This window comes from Balaenoptera musculus, chromosome 16 (assembly GCF_009873245.2).
Source record: "Balaenoptera musculus isolate JJ_BM4_2016_0621 chromosome 16, mBalMus1.pri.v3, whole genome shotgun sequence".
Taxonomy (NCBI): Eukaryota; Metazoa; Chordata; class Mammalia; order Artiodactyla; family Balaenopteridae; genus Balaenoptera; species Balaenoptera musculus.
Window position 1 is genome coordinate 75,342,857 of NC_045800.1, and position 22,056 is coordinate 75,364,912.

General features: G+C 57.5%; 1 protein-coding gene across 1 annotated transcript in view; it reads right to left on the reverse strand.

Moving 5' to 3' along the window:
* Positions 1-22,056, reverse strand: part of RET (ret proto-oncogene) — a 61,066-nt gene that overhangs the window by 17,049 nt on the left and 21,961 nt on the right. Inside the window, exons 2-9 of the mRNA XM_036829601.1 lie at positions 13,504-13,767; positions 11,090-11,377; positions 8,616-8,857; positions 7,301-7,496; positions 5,772-5,971; positions 3,407-3,665; positions 2,524-2,649; positions 425-535 (exon numbers count right to left, since the gene is read on the reverse strand). Coding sequence (XP_036685496.1) covers positions 425-535; positions 2,524-2,649; positions 3,407-3,665; positions 5,772-5,971; positions 7,301-7,496; positions 8,616-8,857; positions 11,090-11,377; positions 13,504-13,767 — 1,686 coding nt within the window. The remainder of the gene's footprint in view (positions 1-424; positions 536-2,523; positions 2,650-3,406; positions 3,666-5,771; positions 5,972-7,300; positions 7,497-8,615; positions 8,858-11,089; positions 11,378-13,503; positions 13,768-22,056) is intronic.

A 22,056-nucleotide genomic window follows, 5' to 3' on the forward strand; every position in this document is an offset into this window, starting at 1 on the left:
ACCCAGGCAGGAGTCTCAGCACGACAGGCCCCCAAACCAGTCCCCTGGCCACAGCGGGCGAGAGGAGGAACCCACAGGCTGCCCAGGGCCCTTGCTGAGGTCCACACACGGTTACTTTTCAGAAGCAGAGCACGGGCAGCAGGGGCAGCCGGGAGCCAGCGGAATGGGGGACAGGGCGCCGCACCCCCGTGAGTCGGCCAGGGCAACACCGGAGAGGGTGGGTCAGGCCAGCAGGCGCTAGTCTTGGGGGAGGAGAGCCCTTTGTTCAGATGAAACGTTAGAAAAAGGCTCAGCGCACGCAACCCGGGAAGTCGGCTGGCCTGGCTGAAGTGCAGGTGGGAGTCCAAGCCCCTCCAGCTTGCTACCTACACCCCCTTCCCAGGCCCTGCCCTTGCTCAGGTACACGCGCAGGCCCGGTGCTTACGGAGGCAGTCCTGGGGGCAGATGTTGGCGTCTCTGCTTTCCACGGCGTCACAGTGGCCATCGGGGCAGGTCTTGATGCTGGGGGAGCAGGTGGAGAAGTTCCTGGTGATCCCTACGGCACACAGCAGGCAGTTACTACCATGAGGGAGCACCAGCCTGGTCAGACTGCCAGAGCCACGAGGGCCACACCCCAGGGCCTCCCCCAAGGAGAAGCAAACCGAGGCCTGAGCCGAGAAAAACCACACGTGGAGCCCATCCCTGAGGAGAGCCTGGGGGTCCGGGGTGTACAGGGCAGCCCGGGCAGTGAGGGTTGGAGGAGCTGGGCAGTCCCAGGGCTCTGCCTGGGCTCACATCAAGGAGGCCAGAAGAGACCAGACAAGGCTGGGACCCTCTCAAGGCGGTACCATGAGTGGGACCCTCACATCGGTGGCCGTGGCTTGGAGCCAGCAGCAGGCTAAGCCCAAGGCTGTGCAGGTCCCTCCTGCTTGGGGCCACTCTCCCTGGGCTGGGATCTCCCAGGTAGAGCTTCTCTGAAGATCGTTTCGGATATTTTGAATTTTTTTTAGGGTTTGTGTTTTTATGAACTAAAGCCAACTATGAATGATGTGCACAGTGTAACCTACCTTATACTCATCCACCTTTTAGATCTTTGAAAAGGGTCTGTGAACTATGTGTCTAAAAGCAGTGGGTGAGGGCTTCCCTGGTGGCGCAGTGGTTAAGAATCCACCTGCCAGTGCAGTGGACACGGGTTCGAGCCCTGGTCCGGGAAGATCCCACATGCCGCAGAACAACTAAGCCCTTGCGCCACAACTACTGAGCCTGCACTCTAGAGCCTACGAGCCACAACTACTGAGCCCATGTGCCACAACTACTGAAGCTTGCGTGTCTAGAGCCCGTGCTCCACAACAAGAGAAGCCACCGCAGTGAGAAGCCCGCATACCACAACGGAGAGTAGCCCCTGCTCGCCACAACTAGAGAAAAGTCCGTGCGCAGCAACGAAGACCCAATGCAGCCAAAAATAAATAAATAAAATAAAATAAATTTATAAGAAATACAAAAAAATAAAAGCAGTGGGTGAATGGGGGAAGGTTAGGGGGAGGGATAGTTAGGGAGTTTGGGATTGACATGTACACTCTCTATATTTTAAATGGATAACCAACAAGGACCTACTGTATAGCACAGGAAACTGCTCAATATTACATACAACCTAATCGGGAAAAGAATTTGGAAAAGAATAGATACTTGTATGTGTATAACTGACTCACTATGCTGTGTACCTGAAACTAACACAACGTTGTTAATCAACTATGCTCCGGGGCTTCCCTGGTGGCGCAGTGGTTGAGAATCTGCCTGCCAATGCAGGGGACACGGGTTCGAGCCCTGGTCTGGGAAGATCCCACATGCCGCGGAGCAACTGGGCCCGTGAGCCACAACTGCTGAGCCTGCGCGTCTGGAGCCTGTGCTCTGCAACGGGAGAGGCCGCGATAGTGAGAGGCCGGCGCACCGCGATGAAGAGTGGCCCCCGCTCGCCACAACTGGAGAAAGCCCTCGCACAGAAACGAAGACCCAACACAGCCATAAATAAATAAATAAATAAATAAATTAATTAATTAAAAAAAAAAAAAAACAAAACTATGCTCCAACATAAAATAAAAAGTTAAAAAAAATAAAAGCATTGGGTCAATATATTCACAACTGTACATGTAATTTATGTGTATATGGGTAGAGAAATGGAGACACAGATGCCAATTCACATCTAGTTTTGGGACAAATATATGTACAGAAATTTAGAATAAAATAAAAAGACAACACGCACATCCCAACTTTGGCCCAGACCCTCCCAAGCCCAGAGCGAGTCCAGCCTCAGGCACCTGTGATCCCACGGTGATAAACAGCCCCAATGTCCTCATGCCACCCTGCACTCACGTCCACCCTCTCCTGGCATCAGGAGTCACAGCAGGGGACAAGGCGCTGGGGAAGAGACTCCGAGTGGGCGGGGGTGGAGGGCACCGCAGAGGCTGGCAGGGCCCACACAGACGCCCTTTCCACTCAGCCGTCATCACCCTCCCGATCACCCACCCGGCTCTGCACGGGGCCTACCTTTGCCGTCTCCCTGTCTCCACTCGCACCTGCCCGTCAGAGAGCCCAGGCCGCCGCATTCCTCACACTCGGGCCGCCTCTTGCTGACCGCGCAGGACACGGGGCAGCCTGGCTCCTCTGCCACGTCTGGGGGGGGCAGAAAGCAAGTCACAGGGGGCCAGCCTGGGCCCTGTGTCCAGCCGCCAGCACCCACGGGGGAGGGCAGCGCTGGCTGAGCTGTCCCCACGGGCTGAGCCCAGAGGGGAGGTAGTAACTAAGCACCGGGGCGCAGGGCAGTGAGGGGGCTGCTGGGGAAGGGGTGGTACCACGGTCACAAAGCGGGGACAGCTACTGGGCCAAGTATGGAGGGAGGGTGTGAGGTGGCCGGACTCGGCCAGTGACACACAGGACACCCAGTTAAACCTGACCTTCAGATAACGGTGAACACCTGCTTTGTGTAAATATCACAATATCCCCTAATATCACGGTGACACGCTTGGAAGTTTGTCTTCTAAGAGACGCTGCAAAAGTTGCACGAGGCGTACTTACACCAAAAAAATTGCTTGTCGTTTACCTGAAATTCACGTTTAACCAGGGTCCTCTATTGTATCTGGCAGCCCTAAAGCAAGTGCCCGGGTAGGACGCGTTGACAGAGGTGATGGGCAGCAGCGACCGTCCGCAATGCTGTCACTCTGGGCTAAACTGTTTCACACTTTCCCCCTGTCATCCTTCCAGCTTGGCTGTGCAGCGTGCACCGTTTTCCCATCTTACAGGGAAGAAGGCTCAGGCTCAGGGAAGCCACCAGTTAGGGAGGGGCAGCAGGACCGGGCCCCTTCTGTGGGAGAAGCCCGAGGCTCTACTACGCCCCGTCCATCCCGACCCTCCCCGCAGCCCTGGCACTCACATGTCCCCTCCAGCGTGACGAGCAGCGGGGCCTGGGCTTGCCGCCGGGTTGGCCGTTCGACAGCCACTACCGTGTACTGGAGTTGGGCACACTCAGGCCGCTGCAGGGCCCCCGTGTCGTTCACGAACAGGGTCCCCGTGGTGTCCTCGGCCGAGGTGACCATCCCCAGGGCGCTGCAGTTGGCGCTGGAGAGCTGCAGCTTGTACTGCACGTGGATGCCACTGAACTCCTGGCAGTTTTCCACACAGACTTTCCCAATCTAGGCGTGGGACACAGGGAATCCTTAGCTGGGTGGCTGGACCACCTGTGATGGTGGCTGGAGGGGCTCCCTGGCAGCCTGAGTCCCAGGACAGTTTCCTACTCAGCCCAGGATGGTAGCTCCCCATCTCCCCATCCTCCACGCCCCCGGAACCTGCAGGCCATGCGCCTGCCTGGTCCTGCCCTGCCCAGACCATGGGACCGCCATCCATACCTGCTCCTCAGAGCCGGAGGTGAAAGAGCACGGGGCACTGGGGTTTGGTTTTGGGGCTGGCCCTCCAGGGAGGTGCTGCTGGCTTGCCCAGCTCAGCCCTCACTTGCTCACTCATTCAGGCACAAAGGCAGCCTGTATGCCTCCTACACACCTCCCTCTCTTCCGGCCAGGCCAGTTTTGCTCTGGGGATCACCAGTTCCCATCCTTAGTGCACATGGCTGGGGCGGTCCACGCCCGAGCCAGGTCACTCGCCTGGTTAGTCAGAGCATGTCACCCCGGCCACGATTCATGCAGCATGGTTGTTTGTCCCACACAGGACCCAGGGGGCCTTCCTGGGACTTGGGCTGGAACCCCTGGGAGAGAAGGGATGCTAGGCTGGCAGCTGTGGTCACTGGGGCCCGGAGCTGGTCAGCTGAACTCTCCTTTTTACCCCCTCAGCCACTCGGGTCACCGTAAGGGTTGCGGTGGCTTGAGATCAGAAGCTCTGACTAGTCAAGGCTGAGGGCTGGGGGCCTGGTGGGGGAGCGGGGATAGGGCCCTGCCTGCAGCCGCGCACCATGCCCTTGCTCAGCCCGACTCAGGCCCAGGGCAGAGCCAGGCTCCTCCAAGCCCACGCTTGATGCCACACAAAACCACCTCCTGGGCTCCACACAAAACCACCTCCTGGGCTCCACACAAAACCACCTCCTGGGCTCACTTCCACTCTCTGCAGTGACTCTCAAAATTGCCCAAGGCCATCATCCTCAATTTACGATCATAAAAACTGGGGAGCCGGTGAGAGACCACAGTGAGTCTGAGGCCCGACTGGGACTCGGGTCCCTGTGCCCTCCTGAGTCTCCTGGAGCACAGGTGACCCACCTCCAGCAATGCCTGCTCCCGCTCAGCCCCCCAGACACCCCTCAGGCCCCTCTGCTTTGTCACCTCCCACCACCCTTGACCCCTGCCTCCAGGAAAGGCCTGAGGTTGGGTGGCAGGGTGGGGAGCCTGGATGTGTCCAAGGGTTGGGTTCTTCGTCCGCTGGCCCCGGGTGGCTGCCAGGAGGTAAGGGAACCAACCACAGAAACTGGCAAAACCACTGGAAAATAGGAGACGGCCCTAAACGGGACATTCTAAAGAGGATGTGGCCACAGCTGCCCCACTAGGAGAACGCAGTACGTTAAGTCATATGCTTGCTGTAACCACAAGTGAACTTTCAAAAGCGCTTAAGAGAAACATTCTCGGAAGAACTGCACCAAAATGTTACACACTGGCTGATATGAGAAAAAGAGATCACTCCTGTCTATCCCTTATCTCTTTTGACGAATACTTATTACTTTTATTTTTTCCATTTCTAATCGTTATTTTCCAACGACAAATGCAAAATTAGCTCTAGTAAACGTACTTGCAGAAAAGTGGAAAGTAGAAGCGCTCCCTATCTTTCCCTGCAGAGGGCGCCACCGTTAATTGCTGCCTGCATTTGCACACTTGCAAACTCCCAGCAATGAGGACTTCGTTTTGAACATAGGGAGCCACCTGAGACCAACACTTACGCAAACCACTTTTTCACTTAATTCACCAGGAACGTCTTTCCAGGTCTGCATACATAGATTTACCTGGCGCTGCTCCTTCATGAGTACAAAATGTTTTAAAGACGCCAAGAAAGGAGACGGCAAAGAAGAGGGGCCCACAAAGCCCACGAGCCCTGCTCATGACTGTCCCACTCTTCCATGGCCCCAGCCTTCCTGGCCCCGTGCCTGCAGCTCCCTGGGGCCACTCTGTGTACTACTTAGCTCAGGGAGGGGGTGTCACCCACCCCCCAGCCCTGCTTGAAATCTGCTCAATGGAGCAACCCACCCTGGGGGTCTCCTGCCCCTCCACACCCCTCCCCAGGCAGGCAGCAGGCTGGGGGCTCACCTGGGCGAAGCGGCGGGCCCGCCTGCTCGCGGCAAAGGAGTAGGTGCTGGGCAGGCGCAGGCTGACGGGCAGCACGGACACGTTGAAGTGGAGGAGGAGGACGCCCTCCCCGGGGCCCTGGAAGTCCGAGTCGTTGACCAGCACGGCCAGCTGCACGGCCCGGCTCTCCGAGATGGGGAGGCTCCGGTTGAGAACCAGCCCTGCGGGAGGGGGGTGGGTATGTGTCTGTGTGGACAAGACACGGTGATGCTGGGCGGGGGCCCTGCGGGTTGGGACCACTGTCCCACACCGCTGCATGCCTCCTCCCCAATGTGCTCCCCGCGCACATGTGGAAACAGGTACCTCCACCCACACGGACACAGATAACAGACCTGGCGGGAGGCATTAAGGTAGAACTACTATTTAAAAGTGAGTCGCTGTGCTGAGCTGGGAGCCCAGAAGACCCTTCTCAGCTGGGAGGTAACCTTGGGGATGTGTGTGTGTGTGTGTGATGTGAGTGCGGGGCAGGCCACACAAGGTAAAGGACCACCACCACCAAGGCCCTGGGAAGACCGTGCTGGCCCCTGAGAACTCTCAACAGCAGCAGCCTCCTGTGGACCCTTGGATTCCACAGACCTCCAGCACCCGGGAGCCTCCACCCTTCTGAGCACTCGCCGTGTGCCAAGGTTAAAGTTTTAGTTTAGTGGAGACAGAAAGGGGGAGGGGGGGCTCTGGTGCACATGGCACCAGAGTGAGTATGCAGGGGCTAGGATGACGTTTTCCCTCACACAGGACAGAGGGCTTCAGAGGCCTGGTGGGGGAGGGGAGGAGGAGAAACACATAGGATCAGGCCAGCCAGAAAGGGGTAAAGGCACCAGTGATCCTGGGTTCCCCAGAAGCAGACCCCCAAACAAGGACCCAAGTGCAAGTGAGTTATTTGAAAGGTGATCCTAGAAAACACGGGCAGGAGGGCAGGGGAGGGAGGCAGGGAGGCTTGAGGATGAGTACGCCCCGTCCTGCAGGTGAGCACTGCAGGCACCTGGAGCTCGGCCCTGAGGGTGGGCGCATTCCAGGAGCCAGACAGGACAATCATCGTGGAACCCTCCGACTCTAGGACACTGAGCTGCTATTGTATGGATACATCAACCCCTTGTGAGTAGAGAGTTGCTGGTGGGGGGAGGGGGCAATAACCCCTGGGCACTCGGGCACCTGGGAGGTGGCAAAGCAGGTGCCAGGGGCCAGAGGGAGGCCTCGGTGACAACACACGTGTTGTAGTGAGTCCTGGCGTGGTCAGCACGGGGAGGTGTTGTGGTGTCCTGCCAGGGTTGGCCTCAGGACAGTTCATGGAGAGGACAGCCTGTGAACACCCACCAAGGTGGCCCAGGCAAGCCCAGCAGAGACAAAGGCTGGGAGGAGGAGTGGAAGGGGCGGCTGCCTGGTGCTCAGAGGGCCAGGACAAGCGTCTGTGTGTGCAGGGTGCTGCCCCATCCAAGGAGAGTGGGCCACCGGTTCCCCAGGGGCCCAGCCAGGCCACACCTGGCCTCGCTTACTGTAGTCATGCACGGTTGCCCGCACAAAGCTGCCGTTGGCCTGGGCCAAGGTCTCGTTGGGCGAGTGCTCTACTCGGAAGGTCTGGAGGGCCCAGGCATCCCCGGAGAGCAGCGTGCTTGTGTACCGTCTCAGGAGCTCCCCGGATGCTGGCACCACATCTGCATCGAAGACACGTAGTGTGGCCACAACAGTGCCCTGCAGAGAATAGGGGGTGCCAGTTAGGGCCCTTAAAGCCAGAGACCATGGGAAGGCACGTGCCCCACGAGTGGACCAGGTGTGTGCAGTCAGAGCTGGCTCTAGGGACAGACTGACCTGGGTTCAAGTTCCCTGGGGCCCCTAGTCAGCCTGCCCCAGTCACCCTTCCCGGGCCACTGCAGCTCACCTGTGCAACAGGTGTGACAGGCATCTACAGACGCCCCGTAAGGATGGATTAGAACACATGCCCTGGTGCTCTGCTGAGGACCTCATCTAGGCCCCCACAGAGTGGAGCAAGCACTCCTACTCTTCTCTGAGGAAACCAGGCTCCACAAGGCGGAGGAGTTAGCTCAGTGTCATAAAGTGACAGACGGCAGACCTGGGATCCAAGCCCAGGTATCCACCAGAATGCTCTCCTCCGAGCATCTTAATGCTCTCCTCCAAGTCTCTTCTGTATGCCAGGCTGGAGAGGGTCACGAGGAAGGTTCTGAGCAAAGTCACAGGGCATCTCTGCTCTCACTGCTAACCAGGCTCCCCAGTGTCACCACGGGGGGGTCCTGCCAGGCTCATGAGACAGTCCCCTGTGTCATGTGCCTTCCTCTCACCGGCTCATCCACCAAACCTGCTCTTGGGGTGCCCAGAGAAGCAGGCAGTGACAGCATACTACGCTCCCACCCTTCCATTGCTCCTGCTGGCCTGCCGGCTGCAGGACAGCCCGAGGCCCAGCAGGTGGCAGTCACGCTCCACATGCGTGGACCAGAAAAGGGTGGGGCCGGGATGGGGCGCAGGGAGATCCCTGCCGATGTCAGCCCTGGGGCCCCGCCCGCGGCGTCAGACACAGACTGGGCACTCAGGGCCCCCGGCCTCCCAAGGCAGGGGTCAGCTGGGTGCCGGTGGGGTTGGCCTCCTCTCTCCTCCTCAGCTGTCCTGGACACCGACAGAAAACCCCGACAGACAGACTGATGGACAAATGAAAGACGAATAGCTAGATGGACGGTCAACCACACGTCTGGATGGCTAGAGGAACCGCTGAACAGACCGAGGAATAAATGGCGGGTGGAGGAATCCAGACACCGAACAGAGAGACACCAGACAAGCACCAGACAAACGGACAGGCACCTCCTTCCGCTTGAACTCCACGACGGCGCTGGCGGTGTCGACGCCCCCGAGGAAGCTGGGCGCAGAGTCGTCTTCATCGTACACGGTCACGGGGAAGGGCACCATCACCTCCTCCTCACGCGCGCCGACGCGCACCACGCACGTAGCCACCAGCTCATACTTCTCCCGCTGCTCGCGGTCCAGGGCCCAGCGCGTGCTCACCTCCAGGCTGTCCACAGCGCAGCGGAAGGGCAGACCCTCACCTGTGCACCAAGCAGACCAGGAACCCCGGGCTGACCCCCGGGCCGGGGGGAAGGGTGAGCTGCCTTCCTCAGGGGCCCAGCGGGAGTGGCGGCACGGGAGGGGGTCCTGTGGATGGAGCTGGGGTGCCTGCTGGCCCCGGGCCCTGGCCCCTCCTCGGCTCTACAGTGGGGCACGGCGCTCCAAGCACAGTGTGCAGCGAAGACTGTGCCCTGACCTGCACTGTGGCTGCAGCCTGCACTGGTGCTGATGGGGAACAGAGGGACCAGGAGGCCTGCCATCAGGCCCTCATCCTCATCACCTAGGAGGGCTGGGCACACCCCTTCACACACCTTGCCTCTGCTGTGGGGAGGGCTGGCACCAGCTCAGCCCAGAGATTCAGCTGCCAGCATTTGCTGGTTTCTGAAAAAAAAAAATTTAGGAATTTTTTTTTTTTTTTTTAAATTATGGAAGCAGTATGTGCTTATTTTAGAGAATGTGAGAAATAAAGCTATTCCACCACTTGGAAACAAACATGGTGGACATTTGGTGTGATTTTATATTAACACAAAAATATTTCCGACTGCCTGGTTTGAATCCCTGTCCTATATACAGGACAGGGATTGTGTGGCCCAAGGCTGGTGGTTCTGTCTCTCTGTGCCTCAGTTTCCTCACAGAAGAGGAGATGATGAAGGCAAAAGTGTCTGTTCCCTGCCAGACACTGCTGTACGTTCAGTGACTCACGTGTCTTCCCACAACCCGATGAGGGAGGACCGCTAACAACAATACACTCTTCAAGCCAAGCCTGTCCTGGAATTCATCCTCCAGAAATGACCCAAAAAAGGGGAAAGGCTGAAGGCTTGAAGGTCAACACTGACCACCCCACAGCCAACCACGGGAGGGCTGTCAACTCCACTCAGTGGGAAATCACATCAGAGCCACACATTACATGTGAATTACACATGTGGGAAATGCTTATCACGCAAACATTTCCCTCTATTGTTTACAGTTACAAAAAACCTTTCTTTTAGCGAAAAAGGCAGCTAAATCATAAACTTTGCCGGCAATTCTGCATAAAGACATCTATCCCTGCTGCAGGATAAATGAAAAGATGCTGGGAGAGTGTGAGTGACTACTTTCCTTACGCTACTGAGATTTTCTTCAACGTTATTACCGGGTGTATGCCATCAGCGTGGTGTGAATCCAGGTTCTACTTACTAGTAAGTCCAGCTTTTAAGTGTCCCTTTTGAGTCCCAGTTCCTCGCCTTTAAATGGTTTAATGGCACCTCAGCTGCCTTCTCTCATCTCCACTGGGATCCAATTCCCTTCCCCTCCCCACATACGTGCTCTTGGCCTCCCCAGGGCCATCTTGTGGCAGGACCATCTTGTGGCAAGGTCCACTGTCCTTGCGGCTACTCAAGCAGAATCCTGGAACCAGGCTTGGTCCCTTCTTTCATTCAACACCCCACATCCAACTCACCAGGATATCCTGCAGGATCCTCCTTCCAAGCATGCCCACAACTTGCCTGCTTCTTGTTGCCCAAAGGTTTCCACTCTCACCCCAGACCTCATCCTCTCACTCAAGGATTTCTCCTGCCTCCTAATTTGTTTCTCTGCTTCCCCCTAAACCACCCACCCCAAATCATTTCTAACACAGCAGCCAGACTAAGCTCTTAAAGGTATGTCCTGTCAATGACCCCCCCCCAAACACCTTCCATGGCTCCCCAGTCCCTCGCCAGGAAGCCCTGCCCCCTCCCTTGGAACTGCTCTGCCCTCAGCAGCCTCCGCCCTGCCCTGCGGTTCACTGCACTCCAGTTACATGGGGCTCCCACCTTGGGGCTCTTGAAGGGGCTCACCCTGCTTGCCTGGCACCCTCCCACCTTTGCTCCAGCGTCCCCTTTTCCCACATCTGACGTGAGACAGTGGTCTCCACCACTCCACACCCTCTCAGCTTTTCGTCCCACCTAGTCCCTTCAGAGGCCACCCGACTTCCTTAGCACGTGTGTGGTCTCCATCTCCCACGGGATGGAAGCTCCAGGCAGGTGGGATTTTGGCCTGATTTGTTCACTCTCTCATCCTTGGTCCCTAGAACAGTGCCTGGCCCATGGCAGGCGTACATGAGATACTCGTGGACTTCTGAATGAACGGATGACGGGGTGGTGCAGAGTAAACTCGACGGCTTGTGTAGAGGGACCGCAGCGCCGTGCCTGGCACTCAGCAGGCACCGAGGAAGGCTCCACGCGGCGGGCACTCACCTCCCAGAAGCCGGTAGGCCACGCTGACGTTGGGGCAGAGGAATTGCACAGGCAGCAGGCGGAACTGGTGGAAGGTGCCGGGAGGCCTGTTCTCCCGAATGCGGAAGGAGAGGCCCGTCTCGGGGAAGCAGAGCTCCCGGGGTTTGAGGGCACCGCAAGCCGGGAAGGAGGTGTTGATGATGGAGAAGTACACTCGGGCACAGCCCGGCCACTGGCACTCGCCCTCACGAAGGGACGCGGGCGACAGGAAGACCTGGAGGTAGACGGTGAGCAGCGGGAAGCCACCATCTGCAGAGAGAGAAGAAGTCAGGCCCGCCGGGGGGTCAGCCACACCTGCCCGGTGGCGGGGAACGGAGCAGGGAGGGGGCAGGAGCTCGGGGCTGGTGCAAAGCCCAGTCCTCACCAGGGTCCACAGGGCTCCTCTGGGCTCTCTGGCCCGGCCGCCACCTCCTGGGGGTGCCTCACCGGCCCACCTCTCTTGTTATTCAGGTCTCAGCTCGAATACCCTTCCTCAGGGAGGTGCCCTGAGCCCCAGGTCTAACACCAAGTGGAGAGCTTCCCCAGGGAGGGCTCTTGCCCCGCCCCTTTCCCCAAAGCAGTTTCTTTTTTTTTTTTAATTTTTAAAAACACTTTCATTTATTCTATTCTATTTTTCTATCTTTGGCTACGCCGCTTGCGGGATCTTAGTTCCCCGACCAGGAACTGAACCCGGGCCCTTGGGAGTGAAAGCGCAGAGCCCTAACCACTGGACCACCAGGGAATCCATGTCCCCACCCCCGCCCCCCAGGCAGTTTCATTGTCTTCGTAGACACACACTTCCCCAGCACCTAGAGAGGGGATTTCTGGCAAGTTCCAGCATGGAGGCACCACAGCAACTCCCCCTCCAACTGGTCTGGATCTCAGCTGGGGTCGGGGGCTCCTCCCGGGCCCTCTATCTCAGCCCTGGGGAAGTGGCGGCCCCTCACATATTCATTCATTCTCTGTGCTTCTTACTAGCCTGTCCTCCATTGCGCCAATCTCCTGCTGTGGTTAATAATTCTCTATACAAACTTTCCCTGTTCAAATTACTGATTTCTCTCCTGACTGGACCCGACAGGTACCCGAGGTCACTCTCCAAACACGAACAGAACAGGCCTCCTACGAAACTCAGATCCTCAGCAAATTCCACTCTGGCCTCCACCCCAGTGGCCCTGGTTCTTCAAGTTCCCCACTGGGGGATCGAGAGGCAGACGGCGGCAACTAAGTGTGTGCGGAACCAAGACCTATGTCAGGTGCTGCCTCCTCCAGGAGCCGCCTGGGGTGCCCTGACGGGGGGCATCGTTACTTGGGGACCCTGGCTTCACTTGGCAGATGGGTGCGGTCATTCTGCTCCTGCCAGGCAGAGCCGCCCACTCTGTGTTCCCAGGCATGTCGCCTGTCTCTCAGCGCACACGGGGGCTCAGGGTTGGCGTGAGGGTCCAGGGAGGCCGTGTCTATGGTGGAGGGGCTCAGAGGGGGGCGCTACTGGGTGTGTGATCACCATTTGGTGCCACAAGGCACAACTCTGCTCCACGACCCCTGCTCCCCGCAAGTCCCAGGGTCCCACGTGGCCTACACTCCAGCTCGGACCTCTGCTCTGAGGAGTTGGCCAGGCCTTCTTCCTGCTCTACTTCCGTCTCTGGCACCAGGCCCAAGTCCCTGCCAGGTGTCAAGGGCAGCTTGCTGCTGACTTCCCTGGTGGCGCAGTGGTTAAGACTCTGTGCTCCCAAAGCAGGGGAGCCCAGGTTTGCTCCCTGGTCAGAGAAATAGATCCCACATGCATGCTGCAACTAAGAGTTGGCATCCCACAACTAAGGAGCCCGCCTGCTGCAACTAAGGAGCCGGTGAGCCGCAACTAAGGAGAACTGGGAGCCACACTTTCCGTGGGAACTGCTGCTTCTCCAGCAAGTTGCAGACCATTTGCTAAAGCAAGATCTTGGGAGTTTTCTCCTCTTAACGCCTCTCTCACAACCCCAACTCCTTGTTAACCCAGCTGGAAAAGGCATCTGGAGCCTGCATGGAGAGAGCACCCAAATCCTTCACATGGCTTCTCCAAAATCCAGACAGCCTCAGACGGCCTAAGGGTCATCAGTGGTCCCCAAGCTCACCCTGGCTCCCTCACTGGCTGCGCACAGAGGCGGGCCAGCCTCATCTCACTCTCTCTGCGCACAGAGGCGGGCCAGCCTCATCTCACTCTCTCTGCGCACAGAGGCGGGCCAGCCTCATCTCGCTCTCTCTGCGCACAGAGGCGGGCCAGCCTCATCTCACTCTCTCCACTCTCACGCAGCAGGAGCCGTAGGGGAGCCACCCTCGGTGTGATGTGTGCTGTGTGAGGCTAAGGCGAGGGCGGGGGGTGGGGGCAGTGAGGTGCGTAGGGGTCAGGGCTGCTCCCTTACTGCGGATGCTGAGCTTCTCCCAGGAGCTGTGGTCCAGGCTCCGGTTAAGGTAGAGAAGCCCCGTGTCCTCCTGGATACGGACCCAGTCGTTCTCGTGCAGCCGCGTGCGGTAGGCGCCGTAGAGGTGCTGGCCCAGGCGGAAGCTGGGCACCTCCTCGGGGACGTCTTGCAGGGCATGGACGTAGAGCAGGGGCATGCCGGCCGGCTGGTCCACGTACAGCTTCTCCCAGTAAGCATCCCTTGAGAAGTAGAGTCCCAGCGGGGCTGCAGGAAGCAGGGAAGCACATGAGGGAGGGAGGGAGGGAGGGGTGATGACGGTGATGACAGAGCCCAGAGCAGGCCTCCTAGGCAGACCAGTATTCCCCAGCGGCTTTATTTCACATTTTTTAAAATTGGAGGGCTTCCCTGGTGGCGCAGTGGTTGAGAATCTGCCTGCGAATGCAGGGGACATGGGTTCGAGCCCTGGTCTGGGAAGATCCCACATGCCGCGGAGCAACTAGGCCCGTGAGCCACAACTACTGAGCCTGCGCGCCTGGAGCCTGTGCTCCGCAACAAGAGAGGCCGTGATAGTGAGAGGCCCGCGCACGGCGATGAAGAGTGGTCCCCGCTTGCCTCAACTAGAGAAAGCCCTTGCACAGAAATTAAGACCCAACACAGCCAAAAACAAATAAATAAATAAAATTGGAGTACATTTGCTTTAAAATGTTGCGTTAGTTGCTGGTGTACAGCAAAGTGAATCAGCTACATGTATACATATATCCCCTCCTTTTTGAATTTCCTTCCCATTTAGGTCACCACAGAGCACTGAGTAGAATTCCCTGAGCTATAGAATAGGTTCTCATTAGTTATCTATTTTATACATAGTATGCAAAGTGTATATATATCAATCCCAATCTCCCAATTCATCCCATCCCCCCTTTTTACATTTTAATAATAGATTCTTTGTGGACCAAAAAAGAAAACTTCACTAATTTAAAATTCTGATCTTAGTAGGTCTTTCTCACCTGTAGTCCTAAGTACATCAACACACAATTATCTATATAGCTAAACACTAGCTGAGGGACCTCCCTGGTGGCGCAGTGGTTAAGACTCTGTGCTCCCAAAGCAGGGGGCCCGGGTTTGCTCCCTGGTCAGGGAACTAGATCCCACATGCATGCTGCAACTAAGAGTTCGCATCCCACAACTAAGGAGCTCGCCTGCTGCAACTAAGGAGCTGGTGAGCCACAACTAAGGAGAACTGCGAGCCACAAATAAGGAGCCTGGAAGCTGCAACTAAGACCCAACGCAACTAACTAACTAACTAACTAAATAAATAAATATTAAATAAAAAACACTAGCTGAAAGTACACCGCTTTAAAACAGAAAAAGGAGGAAGTGAGGCAGCTTAAAACCGTTGCAAAATCGTTCTCGATTACCCAAGTTTGATAAGCAGGTGAACCACTCAGCTGGGAGCTCACCCAGGCTTCTGAGCAAATCACCTGGAGCCAGAGTTTTCAAGTGTACAAGACGCTGCCAGACAAGCAGGGCAGGCAGGAGTCACCAAAGATGAACACAGCACTAATAAATCTTTAGCTAAAGTCAATCACACTCCTACCATATGACCCAGAAATTCCACTCCATTTACCCAAGAGAAATGAAAACATATGTCCATCAAATGACTTATTCACAAATGCTGGGGTTATTCACAGAGCCAAGAACTGGAAAGAGTCCCGATGTGCTCCAGCGGGTGAACAGATAAGCAAACGGTGGTCCATCAGGGCCACTGACACACAGGACAGCCTGGACGGATCTCACAGACATCCTGCCAAGTAGAAGGAGCAGCATGAAAGAATCACGTGGCACGGTTCCAGACTGATTTTAAGTGACAGAAATCAGACTGGCTACCTGTTGGTGGCGGGGGAGGCAACACACCAGGAAGGGCAGGAGGCATGTTCTGGGGAACATAAAGGCTGTGTATCCCGATACGGGCATGGCTCACACAGGCACATCCATTGGTTAACAGTGTACAGCCAAGATTTATGCACTTCAACCTATGTAGATTTTGCTGAAACTGATCGCCAAGGGACTGTGGGTAGAGCTGTAAATGCCACGAGGAAGGTGGATGCTGACCATGGCTGCGCTGGGTGAGCCCACGGGAGCCCTCATCCTACTAACTCTGCTGACTTTGTGTATGTTCAGCATTTTTCATCACAAAAAGTTTTAAAAAATAGTAAGAATTTTTTTTAAAAAATAATTAATTAATTAATTAATTAATTTATGGCTGTGTTGGGTCTTCATTTCTGTGCGAGGGCTTTCTCTAGTTGCGGCAAGTGGGGGCCACTCTTCATCACGGTGCGCGGGCCTCTCACTATCGCGGCCTCTCTTGTTGCGGAGCACAGGCTCCGGACGCGCAAGCTCAGCAATTGTGGCTCACGGGCTGAGTCGCTCCGCGGCATGTGGGATCTTCCCAGACCAGGGCTCGAACCCGTGTCCCCTGCACTGGCAGGCAGATTCTCAACCACTGCGCCACCAGGGAAGCCCCTAAGAATTTTTTAAAAGGTGGATAAATGGGCAAGCAATGCTTAAAAAACCTGCAAATGCTTAAAAACCTACTCTATGAAGCACAAAAAAGTACCAACGCACAAAGCAAACATGAGAAACACTGTACTTGTGTGTAATCGATTTCTCCTTTCAATCGGTTTGTTTCCACCTACATCCCGCTTCCCCTGCAGCCATGGGGGTGAGTGGCCGGTCCACTCCACACCAGCAGAGGAACCCTGGGTCTGCCTGGGTCCTTGAGGACTCCCTTGGGTGTGGGAAACAATCAAGTGCCAGGTGAAGTCAGGTGAAGAGAACAGGTGAGACCTTTTGGATCCCAAAGTGGTAAAACAGTAAGAAAACTAGAAGGCTGCTTGCACTGTGGAAGGTTTCCCAAGGATGACCTCAAAGGCAGCCAGGCTGGGAATGCCAACTTGGAGGGAAGTGTGCATTCGGTCCTGCCGGCCCAGTGCCCAGTGTGGGAGCTGCCCTGCCAGACAGGCCTGGACCATAGAGCAAGGGGGAGAGGGAGAGAGCAGGAGAGAAACAGAGGGAGAGGGAGGGAAGGAGCGGAAAGAGAAAGGGGATCAGGTGAAAGGGGGAGAGGAAGGGGGGGAAAGAGAGCGATGCTCTGGCTAGAGCCAAAGGCCTGGCCCCGCACACCCCACACTAAAGACAGAGATGGAGGGAAGGGCCACGCCTGGTGCTGACCCACTAGACCTTCAGAAATCTGCTCCCTAAGAGCGCTGTCCCTGGAGCGGGACCCAGAGTTGCTGGGCCTCTGCAGGTGCGGTACAGGGAAGGGCAGGCTAGGACCTCCAGGAGCCAGCCCTGTGCCCTGAGATAGGCTCTGTGCTGTGGCCTTCCTGCTCTGCAGCCTCTTGGGGGAGGATCCACCCCAGAGCATCACACTGCCTGCCATCCAAGGGGGAGGCAGCTCAAGGAGCCGCAAGAAGAAGTCACGCTGGGGATCTCTGGGGAGGGAGAGCTGAGACACTGCTTCCCCCACCCTGGGGTCTCATTGGCAGAGACCACCGGCAGGAGCTGCCCACACGTGGCTGAATGTCACCCTCCTGTCCCCACACCCTCCCTAATGGCCCAAGAAGACACAGGCTGCCCCGCAGATGCACTCAGGGCTGACTTCTTTGGGATTTAGTAGCTGATGCCCACAGAGAGGCAGGCAGCTCAGAGGGCTGTGTCAGCCCCAAAAGGCCACAAGACTGGACTCTTCCCTGCTCCTGTTAAAGGGCAGCCAATGGCACCGGCTTGGAGCAGGCCTTTTGCAAGCTGGGCCAAGTGATGGGCCACGGCTGACAGGTCCTCCCACACAGCTAGGATTCACTCCACAGGCTCGAGCTTCCCGGGAGAAGCTCATAGTTTGGGGTCCCAAAGAGGATCCTACAACACTGCCCATCACTGCTCTTTTTTTTCTTTTTTCTTCAATTGAAAATATCTTCTTCCAATTTATGACTTACATATTGATTTTTTTTTTTAACATCTTCATCACTGCTCTTGAGACAAAGGCAGGAGTACTTCCTGTGGTGTCTCCTCATCCAACAGGAGAGGAGAGTCACCCAACGGGAGGGGAGGGACAGCCACAGAGGGGTCCCTGATGGGGCTCGTCCCCCACTAGGAGCGTGCTGGAGCCCCACCGCACCGCCTGGCAGAGTAATCCCGGGTCTGTGCTCCTCACAGAAATCAGACGGGCCCCCAGCCTATCCAGGGGGACAGAACCAGGCACAGCTCTGCTGCCCCAAGACAAGGGCCTGAATCACGACAGAGCCAGGCTCCCTTTCCCTCCAACCCACAGTCCACGAGGCTGCGAGTCAGAGGGTCTAGTGGGAGCTCTGGGGTGGGGGGTGGACGGGCAGGGGGAAGGGGCCCGGAAGCTGCTGCTCACTGCCCCGTGGACAGGAGAAGGGAGGGTCTCCCTTCCCTCTACCACCGCCTTCTCCAGAGGACCTGGCCCACCGCAGCTCCCCGCCGCCTCGCAGCGGTGTGGTGTGCAGTGAGCACAGCCGGCTGGACCGACAAAGTGCAAGGCCAAGCCCCCCCACCAACACACCGACCCTCCATTTTCTTCGCAATCCCAGATGGAGGTGCCAACGGGACCACTGCTTTGCAAACAGACACTGAGGCGGGAACAAAAGCTGTCTGAACGCTCAAGGGCACACACACAACCAGCCAGAGAACTGGGATTCGGACGGCAGTCTCTCCAGCAGCACACCCCTGTCCGGCCTGCTCAACCCCACTTCACAGCGGGCCAGGCCCTGCAGCCACCATGCCCGCTGCCCTGCTGAGCCCTGCGTGGTGACCGCAAGTCAGCAACACCAGCCTGCAGTGGAAGGCGGTCCCCGAGGGCTCACCTTCTCTCGGGAAGCTTGCATTCCCGGCCACAAAGAGGGTGAGAGACTGTAATTCCCAGTGGTTGACAGGGTGGTGGCCTGGTGGCAGCCCAGGCTCGTGACACCACGCTGGGTGGGAAGGGGGCTCAGCCAGGGCCAGGGCCGCCAGCGTCCTCCTCACCCTGGCAGAAAGGCGCGCACCGACCGCTAGTGATCTGGGATGCTGCCAGCGGGTCCCGTCTCACAGAGCTGCAGGCAACTCTGCCGGTGGGGAGCCCAGGGTGGATGTTGGTCCACAGACAGCACATCGCCAAGGGCAGCCTGTGTCTGCCAGCCCGCTAGGCCACCAGCTGTCCGTGGTCTGCCAGACCCCTCCGTGGAGAGGTGAGGTCTGCGTTCTGGCCCCCGGCGTACCAGTGAGAGTGTGCCGTGTGACGACTGAGCCTATGTCAGGAGAGGAGCACAGCTTTTGCCGGCTCATCCTCTGGGGACAAACATGCACACACCCCTGTGCAAGAACCAGCTGCCCTTGGAGTCACCGAGGGGGGGACCTTACAGATGGGTCTGCTGTGGCGGGGGGAGATGCCTGCCCCACCTGCCAGGTAGGCAGGAGCAGATCCAGAACGGGGCTCCTCCTCCGGGGCCCCCTGGAGTGCATGCACTTTCAATGGCCCGGGGTCCGGGAGGTAGGAGGGGCCCGAGCTCCCGGGAGCCCCTACCTCCAAGCTGGTCCAGTCCCCACCATACAGACCGCATGTGCAGGACAGAATGGGCCTTGCCCGCTCTCATCTCACAGAGCCAGGCCCTACGGGATCCGTGTGGGGCTCAGTCGGTTGCTGCCTAAAGGGATTTGTGGGCTGGGCAATGCTTGTGAGCAGAAACAGACTTAAATGCACTTAAAATGCCTCCCAGGTGGTCCCTGCTCAGGGCATGGCTGCCTTAATGCTCCTCCTTGTCACAAACACTTTTAGATGGAAAAACACATGCTCCGAGGTGGGGAATGAGGACGTGGGTGCAGGGCTGGCCTCAAGGGGGTGTAGCCTGGGGAGACCACAGGGCCCCATGCTTGGTTTAATGCTCTGCTGTCACCGTCCTGAAATCCTTCAAAATTCTAGAACAAGGGGCCCACATCTTCATTCCACGCTGGGCCCCACAAATGATGCGGCCAATCCCGGTGGGTGAATGAGGAGAGCCTGGGATGGGCCGTCGCGGGTGTCCAGTTTCGTGGGGCTGTGCAGCCTCTGCAGAGTGGTGGCCTCCTCTGGACCTCGCTTTCTTCAACTGTGAACAAGAGGAGGGCAGGCTGGGGAGAGGAGGAGCAGCCGGAGCAGGTGCAGACAGGGCGCACCTTTGGACAGGTACATATTGTACAAAGCTCTCACTTCGGATTCACAATCACCGTGTGCAAATCCCTGCACTGCCCCATTTCACAGGTAAGAACACTGAGGCTGGGAGGTGAGAAGCTTTCCCAAGGTCAAACAGCTGGAGATTCTGCATCTCGGGGTTTGGTACAATGGCTAACAAAGTGGTGGTGGAAGTCAGGATCAGGGCAGACGCTGGTCCCGCTGGGAAGCCCAGGGCCCTGCCAGCTGACCACTCCTCCCTGCCGGCATCGTTTTGCCAGGAAGGTCTTCCTGGCCTGTGAGCTCGGACCTGCCTCTGGTGAGAGCCTCCCCTGGAACTTCGGGCAAGTCAACACAGCAGGACTTGCAAAGCCTGTCCCACCCATGCCTTCCATCCCTGAATGTCACCGGGTGACAGAATTCTCCCCCCACACAGGTTCATGTTTCTGCCTGGACAGGTGATGGTCCGCATCACCTCAAGGTTCTGGTTCCTCAGGTTGCCCCGGCACCGCAGCAAGGGCTGAGGAGCTGGTTTCTGCTCACACAGGAGGGGCGGGTCCCGCACTGCTCATGACACAACTGCCAAAGGCCCAAGTCGCTGCTCGCGTTTGGAGAGACCCCAAGAACCTTCACGGCGTGTGCGTGTGTGTGTGTGTGTGTGTGTGTGTGTGTGTATGCCCGGGCATGCAGGAGGTGGCAGAGGCGCATGGGTCCAAGACCCCATCTGCTCCCACCCTGCCCCACCCCTGCAGGGAGAAGACGTGGAACTGAGGTTCAGTGGGGGTGAGGTGCTGCTCTGCTCCGAGCAGGGCCTCCTTCAACATCTTTACAAGTAGAGTGACCCGGGCACTGACGCTCTCATTCGGTGCATGCAGGCACCAGCCTTCTTGTACCCCGGAAAGGCAGCTTTCAACGTTCCATACCTGGCTGGGATGTGTCATTTACTTGTATTTGGATGCAGACAGAACCAGGCCCAAGTCCCCACCTCACTCTCGTTCATTTAACTCTCCACAAGCTCAGACGTGCGTGCACACTCACACAGGCACTCTTACCCGCACTGGTCACAGGGGCATACGTTCTCAGACGTGCACGGGATGCTCTGAGCACCCTCCTTTGTGGTGGAGGACATCGCACGTGGACAAGAGTTTCTGGCTGTCATCCCTTGCTTCTGCGGCACAGGGTGTGGGGACATCCTCTGGGCTCCACCTCAGTCACATGCCAGGCGCACGCCGTCCCTCGGTGCCGGCGCAGCCCACGCCCTTACCCCGCGATCACCTTCCCACAGCTTCCCAGACCAGACGCCTCTGTACGCCCGCGGACAGCCTCAATTCCCCTGTGCCTGGAGGGTCGCCTCCTGCTAGCCTGCACAACCTAGCCAACTTCTCCACGTGCAGTGGGCTGTGACCCCAGCCTGGGGAGGGGGCCCCTTCCCTGGGTGTCCGCCCTTAGCCTGAGGGGGGGCCCACAGAGCTCTCCTACACTCACCACTGCTGACCAACTCTTATGTTAACCTCTCCTGGTTCCTTTGCTGTGTGGGTACTGTCTCCTGACTGGACGCAGAATGATACACACACATCTCCCTCTTACATATACACTTCTTATCTCACATGCACGTGGTTACACACTCTCACATTGTTGCACACTCACCCCCCCTTCCCCATTCTCTCGTTCATTTAGTGAGACACACTGAGCCTGCCCAGCCCTGACTGTAGGCTCACCTCACCAGCTCTCCTGATCAGCCAAGGCCATCAGGGGCCACACACAGCTCCCCTGAGGTTCCCTCGACCTCCTCGCCACCCTCAGTGGAGGATGTGCTGCCATCTGACCATGCCAGGCCAGATCCAGGCAGTTATTTCCTAACCGGGTGCCCTTGGCTAATCAGAGGGAGTCACACTCACCGTGGTCATGGACACACCCAGGGCCCCAGACAACTAGAAATGTCCTAGGACTACACCTTGAAAGCCAGAATTTGGGGCTCTCAAGAAAGAAAAAACATTGTGAGATGGTATGATCTGGGAACCGTGTCGGGTTACAGCAGTGCCTGAATCTGTGTGCAAGGCAGGCCCTTCCTGCAGAATCCACTCACCGGGCAGCTCCGCTCCTGCCCTTGATGAGCGCCAGATCATGCAGATGACAGTTTTATTATGGCCCAGCAGAACCTCCTTAACAGACGGTTTCCTAATGCCATCATCTTCACTGGGAATGGGAACCAGATCTCGTGGACTCCTCCCCAGGGGCGGCCCCTCCCCCTGCGGGCCAGCTGTCCCCATAGGGGGGGTCCCTCCAGCCCCAAGGCCCAGACAAGGGTGCTTGGCACCATCACCCTCTCCTCGTCCACCTCACGCCCC